We start from the raw sequence: 25,143 nt of genomic DNA on the forward strand, positions 1-25,143 counted from the left end.
ACGGTCTCACATTGCACCAGGGGAGGTTTAGATCGGCTATTAGGAGAAACTTCTTCATGGAAATGGTTGTCAAGCATTGGAACAAGCTGCCCAAGGAAGTGGTAGAGTCACCATCCATGGAGGTATTTAAAGGACGCATACATGTGGTGCTTAGGGATATGGTTTAGTGGTGGACTTGCCAGTGCTAGGTTAATGGTTGGACTCAGTGATCTTAAGGGTCTTTTCCAACCTGAACAATTCTATGATTCTATGATAAATAAATACTTGTGTCAGATCAAATGGTGCCACTGTAGACAATTTTCTACAGTCAGCAATGTAGTAGTCATTCATTTCCTTAACATACACATAATTTAAAAAAAAATAATTCACTACATATAAAAAGTTTCATAAACAATTACACTTGCAAATAAGTAGGTCTGTAAATGCAAAGCAGTATCTGTAGATGTTTTAATTTCTCATACTACAATTTTTTAAAAATAAAAACATGTTTTAAAATATTGCAAAAACATTTTAACATGACCAAGAAAAAATGAACAGAATGGATGGTTAAGTTTGAGTAATCTGAGGAAAGTAAATCACAAATAACGAAAAAGGAAATGCAAGAAGTTAATTTACAGAAATTCACATTTTTACTTTTAAAAATATCACTGCAAACAGTATTTGCTCCTCTGAAAAACAGTGATTTTTTTTCACATGATGGTAAATAAACAGCAAGCTAACTAGTTCTTGCGCACTGAGAGCTACATACAAAGGTTCTGAAAAATTGCCGTGTAGCCAGGAGTCTAATACATAATAATATCTAATACTTATTAGTAGAGCTGCAGTCCAATCTCTCAGAGTTGCTATCACAAACACTTATGACTCCTAACTTTAACATATTTTTAAACTTACAATAAAATGTCACACTATTTTTTAGAGAAGCTGCCACTAACTCCTTTCTTTGGTTACAGGGAGGATCAGGAGGTATGGCATAGTTATTTTTTTAGACAGTCGTGCATGGCTAAATAATACTCCAAATGTTAATTACTCCTTTTTTTCATGGTACAAGCAGCTTTGGCAAATAAGTTACTTTTTTTTTTTTTTTTTTCATTTTTAATTCTGACATAATGACAAAGTTAAAGTGCATCATTACAGATTGATCCTATCTTCAGCATTTATTAATTTACTAGAACTTTAAATGACATCCTAATTGTAATAGCAGTTTTGGTGACCTGGGCACCTGTCTAGGAGCTTAACTGAGATTACAAATTCATTCTGCACAGTTCATTTAGAACATTATCAGCTGTTCCTCTTTTTCTCTGCTTATAACTGACAGCACTAAGATGTCACCAGTTTCTGAATATGTCAAGTAATAGAGCCACCTTGCAGCAAATATACTTTTAGAACAGAAATTTAAAAAGAATTCTATGTTATTACTTTCGTGAACACACAAAACAATTACTATTACCTCTGCATGCTGAGCCTTCCATGTTTTAAAATAAATACCATTCAACTTGTACTTATATTCAAACGAATAAAAAAAAGCATACTTTTGAAATCTCCATCCCCAAATGTCAATGGATAGGCTCCTGGCTTTTCAATCTTGTACATTTCCTCTATAAAAAGGATTTTACAATCATTTATTGTGTCTTCTGGGCCTCTGAAAAACAAAAAGAATAAAAAGTACATTCAACTTGGTTCCTCAGACCTAGATTCTGTACTTTATGAATCCTAAGCAATGAGATAAAGCTAACTAGCATCTTTTTTTCATCATTGATAGGATACTTTATTTCCATTCATACACAAAATTCAGTCTAGTACTGTAACTTCTAAGAAAACGAAAACACGTACTTAAAACTAGCATAAAGAAAAGACTACTCCATTATCCTCAGACGCACAGCTGAGTATGTCCTTATTAACAGCCATCCATAACTTTGTAATTCTACTTCTAAAACCTAAAAATGTTTGGGGTTTTTTAGCTGAACACAGCAGACCAGACAAAATCATATCTTCTCGAATACAGCATATCAAACATTAGTATAAAAGTATAGTGTTAGAAATGAACCAGAAACATGATTTATAAGATATGATAATAGACACTACTTGGAACCCACAGAAAAAGAAAAGTAACCGAAAGATTCAAAAGCCTTTGTACGACTTCTAAATGTTTTGGAAACCTAAAAGCCAATCCTGCAAAGACATGTACAATACTGAATTATGTACTGTTAGTAGCCCTGTTAACGTCAGGTTTCAGTGCAAAATCTGTTCACTGCATCTCAGTAATGAGTAAGAAATACTTCACGACTCCACAACACTAATGCTGAAAGACTTCTAGAGAAGAATTAGGAAATATTAAAGGTAGAGTAAAGGTTTTCACGTTCTCTTATCAACTCTTCATATTTACTAAAATTCTAAATCAAATGTAAATGTATCTTGGGAAAAAAGGCCATAAAAACAACAACAGTTTTAAAACACTCCCTTTTCTTCCCTCCTCAGGATGATATTGTGCCTTCTTCAACTGCATGTTCTACCAATTTCAAGTTACTACCTAATCTCACTAATTTCATTGAATCACGTGTCATTACTGATTTCAGAATTGTGTAGTTTGACATGAAAGAAAGACCCAGCCATTAAAAAAAAAAGAAAATCTGAAGGAGATTTGGGTTTGTTGAACTTCTTTCCTCTTGAAAAGTTAATCTAACTCTATTGCACTGTTGCAGTCCCTTTTGGTTCTAGAAAAAGACTTCAGAATGAAACTACACAGCAACTAAATGAATACAGACCATAAATACCATAGCTTGAGTTGTTAAGATTATAAAGTTGAACGTTTTACCAAGACTGTGATGTTTGTAGTTAAAATGTCCAGTGAGCATCCTGCAACACAAGAAACAAAATAGATTTTTTTTTCTTCCTTTCTATATAGACATCAGATGTACTGGACATAATAGAGAAGTGGTAGCACACAGTCAGCCTAATTTCAAGTTAGGCAAGAGAGAAGATTATAGTTTTTTTTAATGTTTTTTTATGAATGAAAAAACCCAAACTATTGTATTGGTTACTCTTCAGCATTTGAAGGAGGTTGTGCAAGATTCTGCTCAGCAAAGCTGAAGTGCACTGCACCATAAGAAGTGTCTCTTCAGGAGGAGGGAAAAAACACAAATGAGTAACTGTAAAGATAATGATTAAATATTGCCACACTGGAGACTATTTTCCAGGTGAAGATCGCTATTAAGTTAAAATGCTATGTTTCTTTCAAATATTTAGCGTGTAGTAATATGTCTGAATCAGGTGAATAAGTCTTCTAAGCCCGATTTGTAGGTCATCTGTAAGAAACAATCACAGAGGTGATTTGAAAATCCTTTTGAAGAAAGGTGCCTATCTCTATAAAAAGGTCTAGGCTGCAAAACTCAATCTAACTATAGACAGTTAGGGAAACAAGATATTATGTCCATATTAAATAAGGATAACTGCAATAACAGAACACCTCCAGAAACACCAGGCTTCAGTGTGGAATCTACTGCTCCCCACTCTACCTCCTTGTCTGCTCCCACCACTTCCCTTGTGCTGACTTCAGTTCTTGGACTCTGCCACATGCTGACTTAACTAAGGCAGAAAAAAAGTAAGCCAGGGAAAAAAAAAAAAAACACAGGCCACAAAACACTTTTTGGTGGCCCAGAGCACCGCAGTGTTTAGGTCTCCATGGAACTGGTGTTGAGAGGACTCTGATAGTATCTTGATTCACTATAATTGTCTTTTAAGTGGGACAACAGCTGTTTACTTTGGCATCTGTATTTATTTTGACCATTTTTCTTCCTTGCAGTTTTTGGCGGGAAAACATTCCCCATTGTTAGTCATAGGCATAAACAGCAAATGCTAGCAAATTTCAAAGATTTGCGATATTTCAACAGAACATACAAATGCTATATCAATGCAAATACATCCATCAGAGAGAGAACAGTTTGTTTTCCTTACCAGGAAAATCATGTACTTAAGATATTCTTCATTTGCACCCTAGGGGGCATTACTCAAAAAACTCTGGCCATTGTGAGTAACAGCCCTCAAATTTATTTAGGTTTCCATACAGGGCAGTGGGAACACTGGAAGTATGATTTTCTGCACCTCAGACTGGATGAGACCACATAGTCCAACCATCGACACTAGAACACTGTACACCAGCTTCTGTTACAACAAAGTATGCCTCTGACAACATAAGGTTAAGGAGATACTTCCAGACTGTGAATGACCACAGCATTTAAATTCCTCCAGCTGCTACCAAATCTGCAGCCCTACTTAAAGCACAATTTCCAGGTTTCGTTTAAAGTGAACAATTTAACAAGAAAATTGCCTCTGAAACAGATGGAAGAGCACTCCCAAGAACCATTGCCCCTCCAAAAGGACTGTGGGTGCCAGTATACCTCTGCAGGGAAGGAAAATGAGAATGGAAGCTTCTCTCTTCTGCAGTAGCATGCAAAGACACTTCGAATTATCTACAACACGTACCCATTAATTCACAGTCATAAAAGCACTATACATTCAAATATAGAAACAACAAATTGTAAACATAATCTCAGGCAGGAAAACCAAATGAACAAGTACAGACTGAGCTTCTCAAAGCATTAAGATTTCCCTGCTTTTTTTCTGTACCGTGAAGAGTCTTAACTGCCCTATACTTTTTGTTAGTCCTATGTTATTTAAAGTTAAAAACAAAACAAATTTCATGACACTCTTTAATGCTATAAATCTAGTTACATTAGGATCTTCCTTAGCTATATCACCACTTGCCTGCCTGCCTATCCAGCTTGATTCCTCTAGGGCTTTTCTAACATAGCTCAAAGTGATGAATCTATTTTAAAACCAAAATATGCCTTTTTCACCTAAGTAATATGAAATGTTATATTCATACAAAAAACCTACATGTATTGCTTTGTATATCTGTACACTTACAAAGCAAAAGGTAAAAATTAAACAATCACACTTTAACTTTTAGGCAGATCTGTATGAAAAAGTTAAAACAGTCATGGAAGTTGAATAATATGTTGGATATTAGTAAGCATGCAACTACATGTGCATCTACAGAAAATTTGAAGCAAAATTTATTAAGTTAATGTCTTCTCAAGAAACAATAGTGACAGTCTCAATGTAGCAGCTACAAAATTCCAGTATACTTCAGACAAATTTCAGCATATTAGCAGAGTGTATTTTTCCCAATTTTGGCACCTTGAAAGTCTTCAATCTGTGTGTAGTCTAAATACACTATCCCTATTATGAGCAAAACCACATCTAGCAAAAACTTGCAGCATTTCCTCCCCTCTCTCTACACTACCTTTTACTTTAATTTACCCCCTTTTTTACTGCATTTTCTGGAGAAATTTAGGAAATACTTGTTTAAAAAAAAAAAAAGCTTTTTATCACACATCATTCTCTGTATACAGTCTTTGGACAAGAAGGCAGGTGGAAAAACACCATATCACTGTATTCATAAATCTACAGACACTTACATTACTGCTATCCGTATCTTTGGGAAAGAAATCAAACCTGAGATCAGTAGAGTATTTACTAGGAATAAATTCCACTGGTGCCAATTTAAACTATTAAAATAACTTTTAACTACAATGATTATCACATTGTTTTCTTGAAAGATACCATGAAAAGACTTATAAGTTGATTCAATGACATTAACATTCCAAAAGGCACCACAGGAAAATGTTTTTGTGAAGTATGCAGAAGCATGGATTTTTATCATCAACTTTTTATTACAAAAAGTTGTATATTATCTCAACTTCAAAGTGTTGAAGTGCAACATACTTTTTTAAAATATAACTAATTAAATACAACAACTCCTCTAATTAATACTAGAAAACACAAAATTCTCAAAATGAAAAAAAAAAAATCAATTCCGTTGCGTGGAGGTTACAATTACTAAAAGCATGTTTTTCTCTAGTAGCACTACAATCCTACTGACATAAGCAATACTATTCCCGTATCTAGATGGAACTGATAAAATAGACAGAATTCATAACTTCTGTATTACATATTAGGTCATGGTAGACATTCTTTCTCTTTTGGGCATCTCCTGTATTTATCCTTTGGGATAAGGGCACTCAGAAAGTAACCTTCAGACTAAGTTTTTCCTAAAAGATATCATAGAATCATAGAATGTCTTGAGTTGGAAGGGACCTTTAAGGGTCATCTGGTTCAACCCCCCCTGCAAGGAGCAGGGACATCTTCAACTACATCTGGTTGCTCAGAGCCCCATCCAGCCTGTCCTTGAATGTTCCCAGGGATGGGGCATCTACCACCTCTCTGGGCAACCTGTTGAAGTGCTTCACCACCCTCATTGTGAAAAACGTCTTTCTTCTATCTAGTCTGAATCTACCTTCCTTTAGTTTAAAACCATTACCCCTTGTCCTGTCACAACAGGCCTTGCTAAAAGGTCTGTCCCCATCTTTCTTATAAGCTCCTTTTAAGTACTGGAAGGCTGCTATAAGGTCTCCCTGGAGCCTTCTCTTCTCCAGGCCTGTCAAATATCCAGTATTTGAACCAGAAAAAACATTTTATTTTCTCGTATGAGTTACATAAGGAGCAACCCAACACTATCAAATAACTTTACAAAGCTGGTATGTTCCAATAAATGCCACAGCTGCATATTCGGAACTATAAAGGAAGAGCAACTACCACTGTGACAAATGATGGCTAATAATAAATGGTTAAGCCTTACCAAAGCTAAAATTCTCTGCTCAGTTAGTTGGTCTTAAAAGACTAATTCTTCTGCCACATTACATGTACAATAGGTTTAATAATGATCAGGCTACATACACATTCATCTTAAAAATTATGGTTATCTAATAAAATTGTGATTATACAATTCTGTCAAATATACACAAGAAATATGAGCTTTCTTCAGTTCTTCACCTTAACATACAAAAAATGAGACTAAAAAAATAATATTGAGTTACACATTACACATAGTAAATGGGACTCCATTTGTATTTCATGTAAGTATATTAAATCCTTTACAGAAATTAAATCCCACAACAGAGCCTGACCCTTCAATACAAGGGAATTCCTAACACAAGCTTTCCTTTTAGATAGGTTAGCCATAGCCAAATAGAAACTTTCAACTGAACCTTCTTATATCTTATATCTTTTTTCCCTTACACTTCTTTTTTTAAAACTTTCAGGTTGCAAAACACTCTAGACATACATAATCACAGATGACTAGAAGTATGACAACTGGGCATTATCCTGGATATTTCAAAGGTCAACTTTCAAGAAAATAAAAGCTGCTAGAAGACAATTACCACACTGTGAAAACTCTATCAATTCTTATAGCCTAAGAGATTCAGTTACAATTGCTAGATCTCTGTCTGGAATTTTCTGGTTTTATCACTTTACTATATTGAAATTAGAAGTAAAATATTTCAACATGCACTAAGAGTCAAAATACAATGCTGAATACAAACGGGGAAAAACTTACTATTCAAAAAATACACTCAAAGGTTATATTCACGCAAGGAATTATAAGGATGAGTGTCCAATGACAATTTATCTTTAGGCATATTAAGAGCAAAACCTTTCTCACACTAAGTCATATTTACCACAGACAACTAATTCATTTGTCAGCTTCTATGGTTACTGTCTAAGGCTATTGTCCAGGCCAGCAGAGAAACAGTCACAATCAGAATAAAATCTAATAAAATATAATCTTGGCTATGCTCTCCAAATGTATGAATTTAGTTAATGAACAATACAAAAATCAAAACAGGACCAAATTTACTACCATTTTCACTATCTATCTTTTAATATGTTCTACTTTGTTTACAACCCATTTGTGATTAATCAGCCTCCATTCTGCTTTTGCAAAGCTTTCAGCCAGCAACTCTTTATTTTCTCCTGCATCATCAAACAACAGCTGGATAAATTCTTCATAAATATGCAAACAATCTTTTTAATATTACCATTCAAAATGTTTCTCAGAACTCTTACTTTCCCTTAGAAGTGGCTGAGTTGCTAGAGTTCAGGTCTAGTGTATGTATCAACAACATTTCATTGTGTCTTTACAGTTTGTGCTCTCACATTTAACAGTTGTATGAACTTGTATCCTGACTTACTCAATATACATTTTTCAAAGTGAGGACTGTCTTTTAAAAGCACTTTTCTTTGCCTTTGAAATAAAAGAAACTGTGTTTGTAAACTGATTTCATGAACAATTGTTTATCAACTTTATATATTACAAAGGTTAAAATCATTAGGTTAGAGAATTAAATATGTGTTATTGTAACAAATAATCTCTACATATACCTAGTCTTGAAAAACAGAACTGTGTTGTGATGTTCACTTCAATATATTCACTCTAAGTCACTACCAGCCAAAAGAATGTTTTGAAAGTAAAGCAAATACATGTAACTGCATGCATATTTCAAAAGATGTTAAATGAAAAATATCTCAATCTGATAAATATTGCAATGTGAAAATTACTACTAGTTGCTTTACATTTAAATATTAACTATAATTTAGGTTAAACTATAGTTTCAACACATTGTCTAGATAGAATGAAACAAAGGCTAAAACATACCCATAAAGTAATTACAACCCTCACCAAACATGACTGGATAGTTGATTTTAAACAGGCTTGTTTTAAAGGTAACTTAGAAAATATTCCCACATGAAGATAGCATATTACATTGATAATTTGACCAAATTCTGCTAGGTTGCACTGAATTACACAGATGTTGTTTTATTCTGTATTGTACACAAGCAGAAAAACATACAATAATTTCAAGATTTTTTTCAGAATATTCCATTTGGTTTACCATGAAAATACAAATGCACAGTTACAAAATGGGGCAGGATTAGCTGTGCTTTTAATTCAACTTTATTTTTATTGCACAAGCCACTATAATGACAGACACAAGACAACTTTTCAACTATGCTAACATTTTATTCTAATATAGATCTCACTAGGATTAAAAAAAAAAATTTACCACCACCCCCCCCCCCCGCCGTTTTCCAGGATACATTGAAGACCTTACTATCAAAAACATCATAATCTAACAGGAATTGTCAAGGCCTTTAAAAACAAAACAAACAAAATACTCACAGCCAACTCCCAAACCTACAAATTCACATTGTGGATACACACACAAGCCATTCAGGATATTACTTTTTTTAATCTCAGTAGTATGCATAATGCTTGATAGATTTACAAAACAATGTATTATAGCTGATGGTGCCAGACTGTGGAAGCAGAGATTTGGACACAGGGACTATCCTTTTCTCTTTAGCCTGGGACCTGTAAAGCAGACGAACATTAGAAAAGCAAGCATAAACTTAGTACCTGGGAAAAGGGGAAAGCACTGGCCTGAGAGAACAGCATGTCACATCGCCAGATCCTAATAATCTATCTACCATAGTAGCTCAGGAGCATGACTCTGCCCTATGCCATGAAATCCACCGAGGAGACAGAGTCAAGGGCAGGGAAGGAAGTCCCTTCCCACCCACCCAGCAGCTCCCGCCCCCGACACCCGCCGGTGACCAGCAGGGCGGCCGCGTGAGGACCTGTCCATGGTGCTGCAGGAACGGCACCGGTTGGAACCAAGGAGGGGGCACCACCTGCAACTACTACAACCACTCCCTCCTTGAACCCGATTAAGTATGCGGCTGGCACTATCACAATGCTAAACGGGCATCCCTGGTTTCCAAATCCAGGTTCAAAAATGCAGATGTTAACACATACTTGACTGAATGTCCACTGGCCAAAAAGGGCTGGTTGAAGACCCACAAAGATGCAACCCCAAAGGCTTCATATATGAAAAACAAAGCTACAGGAGTTGTGCTTGGCATTATAGGGCATGGTCTAAGTTCAGTCCACTTCTCTCTGTGTTTGTGGACTCAATTGCAGGACTCAGAACAATGCAAAGAGTCTGCTCAAGACACCACTCCAGGTGTCTGGACTAGTCAATAACCTCTTTTACGCTAGGGAGACACAGAGCTATTAACAAGTGTTTCTTACTAAAAGAGGTTAAAAGCTTCTATCCTGATTTTACATTATATTACAATTCTGAGAGTAGATGCAGCACAGATACTCATCATGAGCTTAGATACAGTTGTTAAAGGACACCAATCCCTGTGCTCAGCTGGATTAAGTGAGAATCTCAATTCAAAAACAAAGACATGAAAAGCAACTCCCTTCATAACAAAAACTCACAGGGAAACTGTCAGGATGGAAAGGCCTTCCAGAAAACAAAGAATAGCCAAAGAAGAGTCTTGAAAACACAGAAATACAGTAAGTACTCTATATAATAATAAAAATAATACTAAGTGAATGAAGTGCTTTAAAACCAAACAAAACCAAGACCAAACAAACAAACAAAAGAAAACACACACACCAAGAAAAAGACCTGAGGATATCCACCATAAAATAGTAAATACAAAGACACAAAGACATTTCCCACAGAATGCTTCATATCGAACCAAAGGCAAATGAGAGTTGCTCGCAAACAAGGCCAAAACCAAATTTCTAGCCTAGAAAGTTAGTAATGAATGGATTATCATGGCTTGAACATACATGACAGCATTACTTTAATGAAAATGCTTGGCAGCCAGTGATGATCCTGTTCAGGACAGGATGAATCTCATCTCACCAAGAATTCCTCAAAGTCAGAAAGTACACGGTGACCTACTGAGAGAAAAATTCCTAATTAATTTGGCATGTAGAGCACAGTTGTTCATTCTGGAATGTTTTCATTCCTTGTATTGCCCAATTCTCTTCAGATAAATTACATTAAATACCTGTGCCATGATGTCCAACTCCATTAGTGCATGATATTACATGTTCCACTTGAGTGCCATATGGCTATTGAATAATGGTAATACAGCCTTTCTAGATCTTATGTGTATGTTCAGAATCTGTGATGATTCTGTTATTATTCTTTTTTATGTAGACATACAAATGTTCATAGACTTTTGCATAAAACTGTTGGAAAGATTGCTCAACAAACCAGTGAGGAAACTGTGGATGGGGTAGGCAAGCAAAGGGCCTGAGGTGATCAGAAGAGAAAGAACATAGCAAGCAACAAGGAAAAAGAGAGGTGCAATCACTTGAACTGTAGGCATGTGAAGAAAGAAGCAGAGAAGAGCCTTACAGGGAAAGCCCTCATGCCCTTTCTGGGGAATCAGCACACTTTGGTGCCTCCCTGAAACACTTATACACCAATGTATACAGCATGGCAAACAAACAAGAGGAACTAGAGAAGTCTGCACAGTTACTGCAAGTCCATGACCTTACAGGGATCATGGAGACATGGTGCAATTGTCACAGCACTCCAGTCATGTGAGCTAACAGATACGGGCTCCTTAGGGAGGACAGGCTAGAAAGGCAAGTAGGGGGAGTCGCCTCTTATGTGACGACAGGTCAGGAGCCAGTCAAGAGCTTACAAATCAAGACTGGCAGATAGATCAACATGTAGTAGGTGCCTGCTATAGACTACCTAATCAGGGCTAAGTATATGAGGCCTTCTTCAGACAACTGGAAGAAGTTCCACATTTACAGGCCCTGGTTCTCACAGGGAACTTGAAGCACCGTATCTGCTGGAAGGACAACACTGCAGAACACAACCAACCTTGGAAATTTCTGGAATGCAGTGATAACAACTTCCTGACACAGGTGATCAAGGAGAGATGCACTGCTAGACCTGATACTTACAAAATAGGAAGAACTGGTCATGGGACACTAAAGTCGGAGCAGTTTGGCTGCAATGATGATGAGATGATAGAGTTCAGGATCCTTACAGGAGGGAGCAAGGTAAAAAGCAAGACAACTCTGGATTGCAGGACAGGAGATTGTAATCTCTTCAGGGATCTGCTTGGAAAAAATTCCATGGGATACACCCCTGGAGAGAAGAAGGGTCCACTAAGGCTGGTTGATATTCAAGGATCACCACCTCCAACCTCAAGAAAGGTCTATCACCATGTGCAGGAAATCAAAGGCAGCAGGAAGCCTGCGTGGATAAGCAAGGAGCTCCCAGACTAAGTTCAGACATAAAAAGGAAGCATGTAAAAGGTGCAAGTAGGGGCAGCTGACCCAGGGGGGAGTAGGGATTTCCTGTCCAATTGTGTAGGCATAGGGCTGGGAAAGCCAAGGTCTACCTTGATTTGAATCTAGCAAGAGATGTGACAGGCAACAAGGAACGATTCCACAACTATAAAAACAGGAAAAGAAAAGCAGAGAAAATGTGGGCCCACTGCCAAATATATCAGAGCTCTGATGACAATAAATACAGAAAAGGCCAAAGTATTTGGCACCTTCTTCACCTCAGATGTTTACTAGTAAGACTGATGTTCAGGAATCCCAGGCCCCTTAGACCAGTGAGAATGACTGGAACAAGGAAGACTCAGCCTCAGTGGAGGAGGATTAGGTTATGGAGCACTTAAACTGGACATGTATAAATCTACGGGGCCCAGTAGGTTGTACCCACAACTGCTGAGGTAGTTGCCTGACATCTGGACAAGGCTACTCTTAGTAATCTTTGAAAGGTCACAACAGCTGGGACACACTTCTGAGAACTGGAAGAGAGCAAATGTCACTCCTATCTTTAAAAAGAAAGATCTGCTGACAGACTGGTCAGCATCAACTCAATCTCTGGGAAGGTGATGGAGAAAATAATCCTCAAAATAATTTCCAGATACGAGGACAAGAAGGTGACCAGGAATTGTGAGCATGGACTTACAAAGGGGAAATCATGCTTAACCACCCTGACAGTCTTCACCAACGAGATGACTTGCTTGGAAGAGGACAGGAGAGCAAGAGATGTTCACATCTACTTTAGTAAGGTTTTTGATACTGTCTCCCATAACATCCTCACATATAAGCTGACAAAGTATGGGTCAGGCAGACTGCACAATAAGGAGGACTGAAAACTGGCTGAATTCACAGGACTGTGACCAATGGCACAAAGTCCAGCCGGAGGCAAGTCAGTAGCTCCCCAGAGGTTGACATCCTCATTAATGACCTAAACAATGGGAACAGCGTGGACTCTCAGCAAGTTCACAGATGATACAAGACCAGGACTAGCTGCCAATATCAGATGCATCTGCCACCCTTCAGAGTGACCTAGGGAGTTGGACAGAGAGGAATTTCCTTACTTTCAACAAAGAAATGTGAAGTCCTGCACACAGGGAGTACCTCATGCACCGGTACACGCTGACTACCAACTGGCCGGAGAGCAGCTTGGTAGAGAAACATCTTGAGGAACTCAAACAAGCAGTGGACCATAAACCAGCAATGTGCCCTTGTAAGCAAAGGTGGCCAACAGCCTTCTGGACTCCATTAACAACAGTACTGCCAACCGGAAGAGGGAAGGTGAATATTCCTCACTACTCAGCACTGGTGAGGCCAGGTCTAGGCACTCCAGGGTAAGACAGACATGGGCTTACAGGAGTGGTTCTAGAAAAGCTCCACAAAAATGATTAAGGGACAGGAACATCTTTGATATGGGAGTTTTCAGCCTGGAGAACAGAAAGCTTGTGTTTGGAGGGCTCTTATCCATATGTATAAACAGTGAGCCAGACTCCTCTCACTAGTGCCTACTGCCAGGACAAGAGGCAACAGCCACAAACAGAAAACACATGAAATTCCCTTTGACCACACAAAACACCTTTTTACTGTAATTGTCTAGAGAGGTTGTTGAGTCTCCACCTGTAAAGATATTCAAAACCCGATTGGACATAGTCCCAGGCAATCTACTGTAGCTGACCCTTGAGCAATCTCAAAAGATCCTTTCCATTCTCAATGATTCTCTTAAATGTATACATATATTTCAACACCACTCATTTTTTACTTATTTTCATAAAACTTTTCCTAATACTGTGCCTATCACCATTTTTTCCCCACACACTCTTTGCCTTTTTGCACCTAAGTTTGTTTCCTTCTGTTCTTCCTCTTCTGTTTGGAATTACTTTCCTCAATGGGGACAAACTAAGCTTCAAAATACTTCTAAAAATCACCCCCTAGAAAGCAAGCCAAAAGACTCTGTGGTTCCAAGTCTGCATGTTTATTAGAGAAAGGATAGTGTTACAAATACTGAAGATATAGTTTATTTTCTAGCAAAACAAAAACCTCAAGATTTAAGTCAACCAATTCTTCACCTTCAAAAGATACTTTCATCTTATGGCAATAATGAAATGGTTATGAAACCCAAAACATTCCAAATTTTAACACTTGGAACTTAAACCTTTTTTTTTTTCTTCAAGCAATTAATGCTTTAAGACATAACAATTAAGTAATTGAAAAGTTAAGCTATTGAATGCTATTTAAAGAACCAATTTTCTCCCCCTCTATTGTTACAATTTATCTCCACCATCTCTGGTCTGCATACCATTGTGCTCCCCAAACCATCTTGGCAATCCTTTGCTGAATTTGCTCTAGTTTATGGGTCTCTCCCTTGTGTGCTGAGGTACGGGGCATGTGTATTTGGGGGTGGGTGGAATTTAGTATTCTTGATACAGTCTAATTAGTGCTTAGTAAAGGGGAATAAACCACTGTCACCAGTCTTCTTTAGCTCTAATTACATACTGCTGACTCATGTTTAGTTTGCTGTCTACAAAGACCCAGAGGTCCTTCTCAGAGCTACTTTCCAGCCAGTATTGCTGCAAGGTGCTATGCCTTCCCAGGTACAAGAAAACTCTGCATTTATCCTTGTGGACGTTCCTGTCACAAGGCTCCTGTCAGCCCATTCCTCCTGCCTGTTCAGGTCCCTCTGACTGGCAGTACTGCCCTTGAGTGTCCATCAATTTGGTGTCCCTGCAAACTTGGTGAGAGTGCACTGCATTGCCAGTGCCACGCTGTTGCTTAAGATATTGAATAGTACAGATCCCAGGATAGACCCCTGCAGTTCTGCATTTGTTATCACTTTCCACAGTGTACAACTCACTAACCACTATCCTCTGAGACTGATCATTCAGTCTTATCTTTTTTTTTAAACCCATCTGGTTGCCTGTCCACTCACCCAGGTCACAGTATCCTAACTGGGATAGGATATTTTGGGACACAGACAAAAGCCTTGTTACAAGTTGAAGTAAATTATGTCTGTTGCCCTCCCCTTGGCCACAAAGCTAATCATTTTATCCTAGAAGGTACCCAGGCTTGTAAAGACATGATATGCTCTTGGAAAAAAAACACCATCCTAGCTATTCCATGTTCACATGGCCAGCACTTCCAAGAGGACTGTTGCATGGTTTTCCTCAGACTGAAATAAGGCTGACTGGCCTTCTTTGAAGAGGGATGCAATATTTGCCCTTCTATAGTTGTCACGGATGTCCCTGAGCTCCACAACTTTTCAAATACAGTACAGAGGAGCACCACTGCAGCATCAGCCAGTGGCCTTGGCAAACTTGCATGCAACCCATCTGGTCCCATGGACTTGCACTGGTCAAGTTCTTGCAAGCACTCCTTGACTCCATCCTCGTTTACTGCTGAGGACTCTCCTTGAATGTTTTCACTAGGCACAGCTACCACAGGGAACTTGTCAGTGAAGACTCATGCAATGAAGACAGTGTCTGTTGATACTGAATCATCCATCTTTTTCATCAATAGATCCATATTTTCCTTGTTCAGCCTTCTACTGCCAAAGCAGTGGTAAAAGCTCTCTGTGTTGCCCTTGATGTCTCTTACAAGTGTCAACTCTAGATGAGCTTTGGTTCTCGTAACACCATCCTCACATGTTCAAAATTCTTCCTTTTTACACTGCCCCTGTTTCCAACTCCTATGTGCTGACTTTTTGCACTGGAGCCAAGTCATGAGTTTCCTGTTTAGCCTTGCCAGTCTCCCGATACATGTTAGTTTCTTGAGTATCAGGATGAACTGCCTTTGCGTGTGGAGGTTGTCCTTAAGCACCTGTCAGCTCTGCTGAGCTCCTTTACCCTTCACAGTTGCCTCCTATGGGATCCCATCAACCAGTTCCTTGAATGAAACTGAAGTCTGCTCTAATGAATTCCAGACTCTATGCTCTGCTACCCTCCTCCTTCAGTGCCATCAAGTTCTTGGCATCTACTATTTCACAGTCAGTATAGCTACCACTGATCATCTGATCCCCAAGCAATTGCTGATAATAAACAGCAGATTCGGCTGTGTATCACCCTGTTGACCTATCCAGTACCTGTATTAAGAAGTCTTCCCTGACATCCTCCCGAGAGCTTCCTGACTGCTTGCGTTCCAGTGTTATCCTGTCAGCGGATGTCAGGGAATGTGAGTCCTCCATGTAAATCAGTGCCTGTAATTCAGAGACTGTTAAATGAAGGCTTTGTCCTTTTCCTCACCCTTACTGGGTGAACTACCACCACAGTGTCATGCTTTCTGGCCTCTCCCATCCTCATCCACAAGCTCTCAACCAGACTGTTGTCAGCTCACTGAGTGAGCTCCCTACATTCAAACTCCTTCACGTAATGGCAGCCCTACCCTCTTTATCTTTGCCTTTCCTGAGAATTTTGTATCCATCCATCTCTCACCCCGGTCATGTGAGCTGTTCCATCATGTCTCCACTATGCCAACAATGTCATAGTTCTGTGACTATATGGAAAACTAATTCCTCCTGCTTGTTTCCCAAGCTGTATGTATTTGCATACATTCACTTGAGATGGGTATACCTCTTTTACCAATCCCAAGATCCCTCCTTGTTCCCACTACCTTGTACCCTTTGCTTTCCATGCATATACCAATACCTGTCCCTTAACCATGGGTCATAATGTCCCTTCACCACCCAAAGGTCTACTCACCAGGATGACCAGTCTGTTGGCACAGATGCTCTTGTCCCAGTCCCTGAAAGGATCAAGCACTTTCAGGGACAGATGGGAACCCAATTATGGGCCCCATGGTACTAAAAGTCAATGTCTGTTGACATGAGCTCTGCAATTAACTAGGCTTTGATCCACAGGATTTGCCTGCTCCTTTCCCTTGGGAGGATTTGTCCTCCAAAGTCTTACCCTTTCACGAGCAGGACTGAGCAGCTCTCACGAAACTGGTCTACTTAGCTTGAGAGATAACACTTTCTCTAGTAAGGCAGACTTGTTTTGCAACTCAAATTTTAAAATTTCAAGACAAAAATAACAGTACATTCACAGTCCAAAAGACTCAACATGAATTACAAGCACCTAGTCTACTTTCCCTGCATTTTGGGAAAGCAAACTGAAACACTCAATCAAATATCAGTTTCTCCATATTGCCAATTAAGAACAGGCAACGTGCAGGGAAATGGCACAAAGGAAAAATAAATTACTTTTTATGCTCTCTCTAAGAATCAGGAAAAGGGAAGTCATCAAGAGATAAAATATTTCTTCCATGTAAGACAAATAATTATGGGAAGCAATCTTAGAACTGTAATCCTTCCACTCCTCTCTGCACAATGGAACCTTCTGAACATTTGTCCTAGTTAAAGCAGGAAAACAAAGCGCGTGGAGGAATAGCTATGATCTGTGTAGAACCTGGCCATTATAACTATTCATGGAGTGTTTGTAAAATGGAAATTTTTGTCCAAAGAGAAAGAAGGAAAGGAGAAAGAAGAAACATGAAAAAGGTATCTGTAATAACAAGTCAGCCAAATACCCTTCAAAATGTACTCTTCCAGTTCTTTCTAAACTTGCTGGTTTTGATTTCATAGGTGCTGAACCAAGGTACAATATCTCATTTATGATCTTGGTGGAGACGACAATTACCACAGTGAGTCAGTCAGATATTGTTCTTCCGTCTCTCACATTTGACAGAATCAACACACCCTGGACACCAACCTTTCTCCAGTCCCAGTGGACCAACCATTCTTCAGTCCCAGCAGCTGACAGCGTGTTCCAATACCTTCTGGGAGTTTGTCCTGCACCCCAGACTCCTTTTTTTTGCGTAAGAGGAGAAACTGTATGTTACTAAAAGGTCTCTTCAACAATATTCTGTCCTCATGCCCATTATGACTTTTAATTCTTGAGTTTTTCCTCAAGAATGAAAACACAACTGAAGCAAGATCAAAACCCTAATCTGGAATTTAAAAACAAACAGTTTGATTTCCAGTAAACTTCATTTCTTATGTTCAAAGAGATTATTCTTTTCACACATACCTCGCCCCCCAAACATGAGTTCTTTTGTCCAACAGGATAATTAAGTGGGACCCAAAATACTCCTCCTATTGTTAGAGTCATTCCTGTTAAGAATTGCAAGATTATTAGCCTAAGGCTGTGTAGCACAAAAAGAGTCATCTCTAGCTGTAGAGACGAGGGAAGTGCTTAAGAAGTTCTAGGCATCACCTCTAAAGAATCACCATGAAAAATCCTAGCAGGCTTCTTGGACAATCAGAATCTATCTTGGTTTGCAATAGTTGCATGACCTAAAAGGAGGTCTCCTCTTCAAAGGAGGTGACCAGCTCCACTGAAGTCGCAAGGAGAAGAGGAAAGAGGGAGACACAAATTCACTCTTTCAGAAGTTTTGTTGCCTAGAAGAAATATGCCATTTTTATGCCTGTGCAAGAAAGCTGCAGGTAAATTCTTCAGCAATTAGAATTCTTATTATTAGGACACCTGCTGATATAGCATGAAAGATACTTTAAAAAATGGCTCCAAACAAATCTTGTTAATACTCTACATATCAGCAAAACAACGTCTTCCCAGATCAACCAGCAACAGTCAAAGATGCTACATTAAACAAACAAACTGGGAATTTAGTTTGCGTAGAAAATTATATCACAAAAGCATACAAGCATCAGTAAGGGATAAGCCAGGTAGACAGAAATTCAGGCCTAAAGAAGAAACACAGTATGAGAACTACACTATTGGCCACCTACAAAGTATGACAACAACTGTGACATGTTGATTATCAGAATACACACTGAGAGGGATAGAAAAACAACAGTACCATACTTCCTAAGTGTCAAAACAAGGTATAACTGCCAATAATTTGTTTTTTTGACAAGCTAGACAGAAATCCACAGAAGCACAAGAACTCTTGAAATCATCCAGAACAATATGCAAGACTTGTTCCACTGTTAGTTCACTATCCTGTAATGTGTTTAAATTCTGTACCTTTGCAAAGCTATAAAAACAAATATTATGTATGACTTCAAAAAACAGAAGTCACATACAAATGGAAAAACTTGTTCAAAAGAAGTAGAAGGAGCAGCTAAAAGTAAAATCTGTACAGGTAGCATAATGATCATGTAAAAACATACTGCCTTCTGAGAACAAAAACATATCAGACATGAATAAAAGGTGTCTAAAAGAACAGCAATGTATCCTACAAAAAAACAAACAAACAAAAAAACAAAAAAAAAAACCAAACAAAAAACCAAACAAAAAACCCCACCAAACCACAAAAAAACCACACATAGAAATTGTCTTCAAATGAGGAAGATAAGCCCCAGATCTGGTAGGTTACATAGAAAAACATAATAAGCATATTTAAAAATCAGAGGTATTGATCTGAAAACAAAACAATCCTTCCTTTTTGGGAGTAGGAAACCTCACACAAAAACCCACAGAACTAAAAGACAACAGATACAAAACTGAAAATTTAGGACCCTTTCTATTACTTTCCATTACCGCTGCTTGGGTAAAGATCTCAAATTCATGAAATATTCACTTAGTCAAAGAGGTATAAAATCTGCAAAGTGATCAGATTTTTCTGATATTGTTGTCTAACTCCAAAGGTTTAAACAAAATACAAGTCCTGGTATTGACAGAGTTCTTGCTCTGCTCAAACTTTCAAAGGCTGACTGAAGAAAAAGAAGAGCTGATTTTGTCCCTATTTATCTTGAAGTCTAGCAAGTAGAAAACACAAAGCACCATTTGAACTATTTCGGTTTGATTCGGTGAGATGACTTTAGTCATGTCAGCCAGCTCCAATGTTAAATAAATTGTGAACAGTTTGCCTCACAACTACCCATCAGTAACAGCATTTGATACATGTCCTTTAAAGTGCAAAGACAAGTCATATTACCCTGGATTACAAATAACTGCTTACATCATGAAACAGAAGATACTCCCAAAAAAGAAAAACAGAGGATGTTCAAAAAATAGAGGTACACCCTGCAAATTTACTTAACATCAGTTCAGAGGTATTACACACACAGACCATTCTGAACTCTTAGGCACGCACATGCAGTCATGAGAGACCTATGGTCCTAGGTCCATGAATATTCCATGGTCAACACACCGCTGTTTCCCTAGTATTTGTATCTCAGACACAGTCACTCCAGTTTGGATAGGTTTTAGACATCCTGCAATCACAAATTTCAGTTACAATGCAAATACAGTACAAATGTGAATCATTAATACGTGGTCAATTCTTCTGTGGAATGATGTCTTTTTCTCCCCTGTTCAGTCTCACTCCTCTTCGATAATATTCTCTAATCTGTATCTTTTTCCCAAAAGATGAACTAATGATGACAAACTGTACAGGACATTTCCTTCAGGTTATGACTGAGACATGAGTAAAAGTAACACCTAACAAACACGCATGTCAACAGACAGAGTAAAAAAGTACTCATAAAGTATCTACCGGCTCCAAAGCATTACCACAAATAGTACATGTTCTTGTTATTTCCTGTTGTTGTGCCAACAGCTTCATGAAATCTTTGTCAAAGGTAATCAAGATCAATAAATCAAACATTCAATTATTGCATACAAAATTGTTTTATACAAAGTCTCTTTGATGTAATACCAGAAAGGGAAAAAATCCAAGCCATGAATATATCTCAAGCACCCTAAGAACTCTGCCTCCCTTTACTGCTAAAGTCGTTCTTAAGTAGCACACAAATAATTAGCCCTTAACAATCAATTAATCACTAACATACACTCATAAAGCAATCAAAATAGATTTCACTTTTATTTAAAACAATTAACTAATGCTAACATTATGGTGAGAACACAAGATAACATATCAATAATATAGTAAATTATAGAATATTAATATATTAATGATATTATACACTAAATATTATAACATAATAGTATCATAATCCTAATATAAATATAATTTATATTAATATATTTTATTTATTATATACTTATATAATATTCGTATATTAATATGTAACAATAAACATTGAAACAGTAAGAGATTAGTTTTTATTTTGCAAACCAACATACCTGAAATGTAAAGTGATTCTTGTTGCAGCATGTTCCTTACACAAGTTTATGAATACTAGCAGATTTATGTTGTACTTTTACTGCTAATTGAGAGGAATGACGTAGGTAGTGCAGGTGATACAGAATCATTCCCTGACATATTTCAGAAATGGCAGGGCTCAGATAACGTTACTTTCTGCAAACTAGCTGATTACTGCTTATACAATCTATCAACATGTAAATGAAGCCTGAATTCTTAATCAGGAAGAAAATTCACTGAAATAAGACTCCATTTGAAAAATGGACTTAAATTCACCACCTTAGAATAAGATATTTGTCAACTGTCACTTTTTTCCCCTGCAACTTCTTTCAGAGTATAGTGTGTCAATACTATGGGAAATCACATGGTACTTGCTACAGCTGCCACTGTATTTGAAGCTACCATCCCCAAATTTGAAGCATAATTATCAGTTTATTTAGATTAAAAAAAGACTATCCTGTAGAGTTCCAGTCAGCATGAACAGAATTTTTTATTAGCCACCATGTGCTCGCTTTTGACAATATAAAATATATTTTGATTATCATATTTTAATAAATGGGAAAAACTCTGAAAGAATCCATGCAGACAACAGTTTTAAATAACATTATCAATAGACATTTGAACTTCACATAAACTGGTATCTGGACAGTTCTATTTGTAGAAAGTCATGAAGTTCATATCTCTGATTCACTAAATGCCATACAAATATTAAATGCATTACAATGAAAATCTTCATCTCTCTAGACTGGCCTCTATTTCTTAATCTCTCCTCCCTTCCAAATGAATAATTCAAACTACCTACAGAATTTCTTCTTGCTTTACACTTTAAGGTTTGGTTTTTTGGCTTTGCCTACAAAACAAGTCCATATGCCTGCTCTACCTAATACAAGAATATCATAATGCACTGAGATTGTCTAATAAAACTCCTGTTATTCCAAAAACTAAAAACCATCAACAAAACAGATTTTCATGTACTTGTGTGATTTACTAAGTCAATGTCTTTTCTATTTCCTAGTACCAGCTATGATAGCTTTTTTTTTTTAAACACAAAATATTCAATTGCACCTAATCATAAGACTTCTGTTTATCTCTTCCAATTAACCATGTCCTATACTGTAAGTTCATATAGATACAACAATTCTTCTTCCTCATAAATAAACCTACACTAATATGTGAACAGTCTAATTCATTTTAAGGAATATACTCCCAGAACAATAATATCACTCACTGAGTAAATTTGGGACATGCAAACGTTAAGCCAATCATTTCTTAAGTAAAAAGAAATTTTACTTTAGTTCTAGTTTTATTTTAAAATCAGTTTCACTCCTAACACATAAGTACCCATACACCCCCCCTCTTTTGCAAGGATGGAAGTGGCAAACTCAATCCATTTGCTGTTAGTTCTTTTGTGTCAGAAAAGGGTATGTTAAGGGAATGAGGAAAGCTAATGAGGAGGGGGAAGGTTACAGTGAATTCCTCAAGGCGACTGCCAATAAACACTGGTCATCTGTTCACCCCCGAGAAGGCAATCACACAGCTTACTGACAGCAGTATCATACAGATTTCTGCGGAAAGCACCATTCCTAAAGAACTATACACAAGTTTTTCAATGAAATAGGAAAACAAAGCAAACATACTTTTCAGTCACCTGAAAACTCATAATTCCCACATCCCACAGTTCCACATTTTACTTATCAGAAGCTATAATACCTGCATAAATATTTTATTTTTTAAAAATTCAATTAGCCAGTTCAGAGACTTACTCCAATTGTCAGAGATTACTAATACTCAGTGAGACCTAAGGGTTCCCAATTATCTCAAAAATTACTAAAAAAAGATTTTTCTGCTTTCAGTAGAATTGAACATTATATAAATTAATATAAATGTATAAATATATAACATATAAAGGAATATAAATCAAAACACACTCTGATCAATTTGAACCACAGATAATTCAGGAAATCTTATGGTTGCATCCAGCAGTCTCAGGAAATGTAAAAATTCGGACTCATAGCTAAGTCTGCACACCGTAAAAAGCATGCACTGTAATTCCATGACTCAGATAGCTGTGGAATCAAACTATGACATTAATTGTAATCTAGTGATGACTAGTAAACAAAAAAACCCAAACATACTTTATATGATATGTAAAGATTTTATGAGTTGGTCAAACAAATCTTACCCCAGCAGAATTTTAGCATGAACCTCTTTGTTAGTCCTTGAGATTTCTCTCAAAGAGGTAATTTCTGCATCAAACCAAAATCCTCTTTCTTCTGGAGTCTCAACATTGTAGTTAACCATCACCACATCACCCACTTTTAGTTCACTCCACTTTAGAATGGTTCTTGCTCGGGGTCGAAGATTACTGGTGTCCATTTCCACTATGCCATTCTCTGGGTACCTTGAAAAGTAAACCCAACAAGAGTAATTACAACTCCTGTAACAGTAAGTTACAGACAACATTTTTCAAAAGTATAAAATTTTAAATGTGCTTTGGGCATATAAGAAACATAGTATAAAAATCTGACTTAACATCCTTTTGAAAGCTGAGTTTTCATCTAAACACAAATAAGAAATTTGACTGATCTCAGATGGAAAAGACAGCCTCCATGAGTTTTCTCTCAAAAAACTCTAAATAACTAAGTAAATCTATAAGCATCAGATGACTTTTGGATTGGAATGCAATCAAGTTCAAGGTTTGGCACACACATGGCCCCAGTTTCCTCCCACTAAAGTCAATATTCCAATTAAAATGACAGTGGAAAAGTAATGAAGATAAAAACTAGGTTTTTCAACTCAGCACATTTCTAATTTAGCTTTGTTTTCACGCATCTGTTCCATTTCCACTTATTTCAGTAACAATACATTTAGGTTAGTTCTTCTTAAAAATCTCACCCTACAAACATAGCGTATCAAATTCACATAGTGATTATAGTTCAAGTCCACTTTCCATGCACCATGTTTAAAAAAAGTTGAACTATAAAAAGTAGTAAGTGAGAAACAGAACTAAGACTCTCAATGAAATATATGAACTAACAAACTGCAAATGTTTCTTTAAATTACAAAACAAAAAAAACCTAGAAAGATAAATCATTCCTTCTCTTGACAACACATTTCTCTTGGCAAGATGTAGTAAGGAATACAACATTAGAAGAAATTAATGATTCACTAAATCATAATAAAGAAGTTTTGACTGATTTGGTTTTCACTGAAACTTGGTGACTTTTTACACTACTTTACATAATACTACCCACAAATTGCTAGGGTTTGCAAGAGATTGCTTTCTTCCTCCTGTGTTGATGTATGCAATCACAGCACATATACAAAAATCAGAGAGTAATGAATAATTTCTGAAGAGTTTGAATTCCGCTCCAAGTTGAGAAAACACTCATTTAGCAGAGTTAAGATAGTGATATTTGGCAGCACTACAATTCAAATCCTAATGCAAGAAAGCAAGCTTGTAAGATTTGAGACGTTAACTTTTCAGTTTAACACCACAGCCTTCTTAAAACCTCTGTATAAGGCAACTATTCAATGATAGTAGAGTCTGTATAGTTTGCACGTGCTGGAAAAACAGCACAATATGGACATGATGAAAATGCTGCTTGCAGAAAAAAAGCTGCCTCGTTACAAAAAAAAAAGTAAGATGCTAGACTAAATTGGTGAAGTTCCTTTCTGATACTGTGTGTAAGCAAAGAGAGAATCTTCCATCATTTAACTAGTACTAGATGAGGTCCCAGTACAAATTTAACAGAGAAAATGAAAATAAGTCTACTGCCTATAAAAAGTGCTCTTAAAAGTATTCTTTCTTCCTTCTTAACAAACATTGCTGAGGGTGATATATCTTAAATTACATTTCTACCATGCAGTTATTGGTACTTTAACAAGAGCACTCATGCTTTATAGTTAATACACCTTTATCAAACAGCACTGTTAAAATTGTAATGGCAAAATCTTACTCTTACTAATAGAAGTATGGCTCTGTCACTTTCCAGCATGCCTCCCTGTAGTGAAAAAGATTATCTCAA

At 37.2% G+C, this 25,143-nt stretch overlaps 1 protein-coding gene across 1 annotated transcript in view; it reads right to left on the reverse strand.

The window, feature by feature from the left end:
- Positions 1 to 1,529: 1,529 nt before the first annotated feature.
- LOC104161766 (E3 ubiquitin-protein ligase UHRF2-like) overlaps positions 1,530 to 25,143 on the reverse strand; it is a gene marked incomplete at its 3' end in the record, with an annotated part of 37,791 nt that continues 14,177 nt past the window's right edge. The window contains exons 3-4 of the mRNA XM_009700302.1: positions 23,298 to 23,516; positions 1,530 to 1,639 (exon numbers count right to left, since the gene is read on the reverse strand). Coding sequence (XP_009698604.1) covers positions 1,530 to 1,639; positions 23,298 to 23,516 — 329 coding nt within the window. The remainder of the gene's footprint in view (positions 1,640 to 23,297; positions 23,517 to 25,143) is intronic.

Source organism: Cariama cristata, unplaced genomic scaffold (assembly GCF_000690535.1).
Source record: "Cariama cristata isolate BGI_N322 unplaced genomic scaffold, ASM69053v1 scaffold5965, whole genome shotgun sequence".
NCBI classification, from domain to species: domain Eukaryota; kingdom Metazoa; phylum Chordata; class Aves; order Cariamiformes; family Cariamidae; genus Cariama; species Cariama cristata.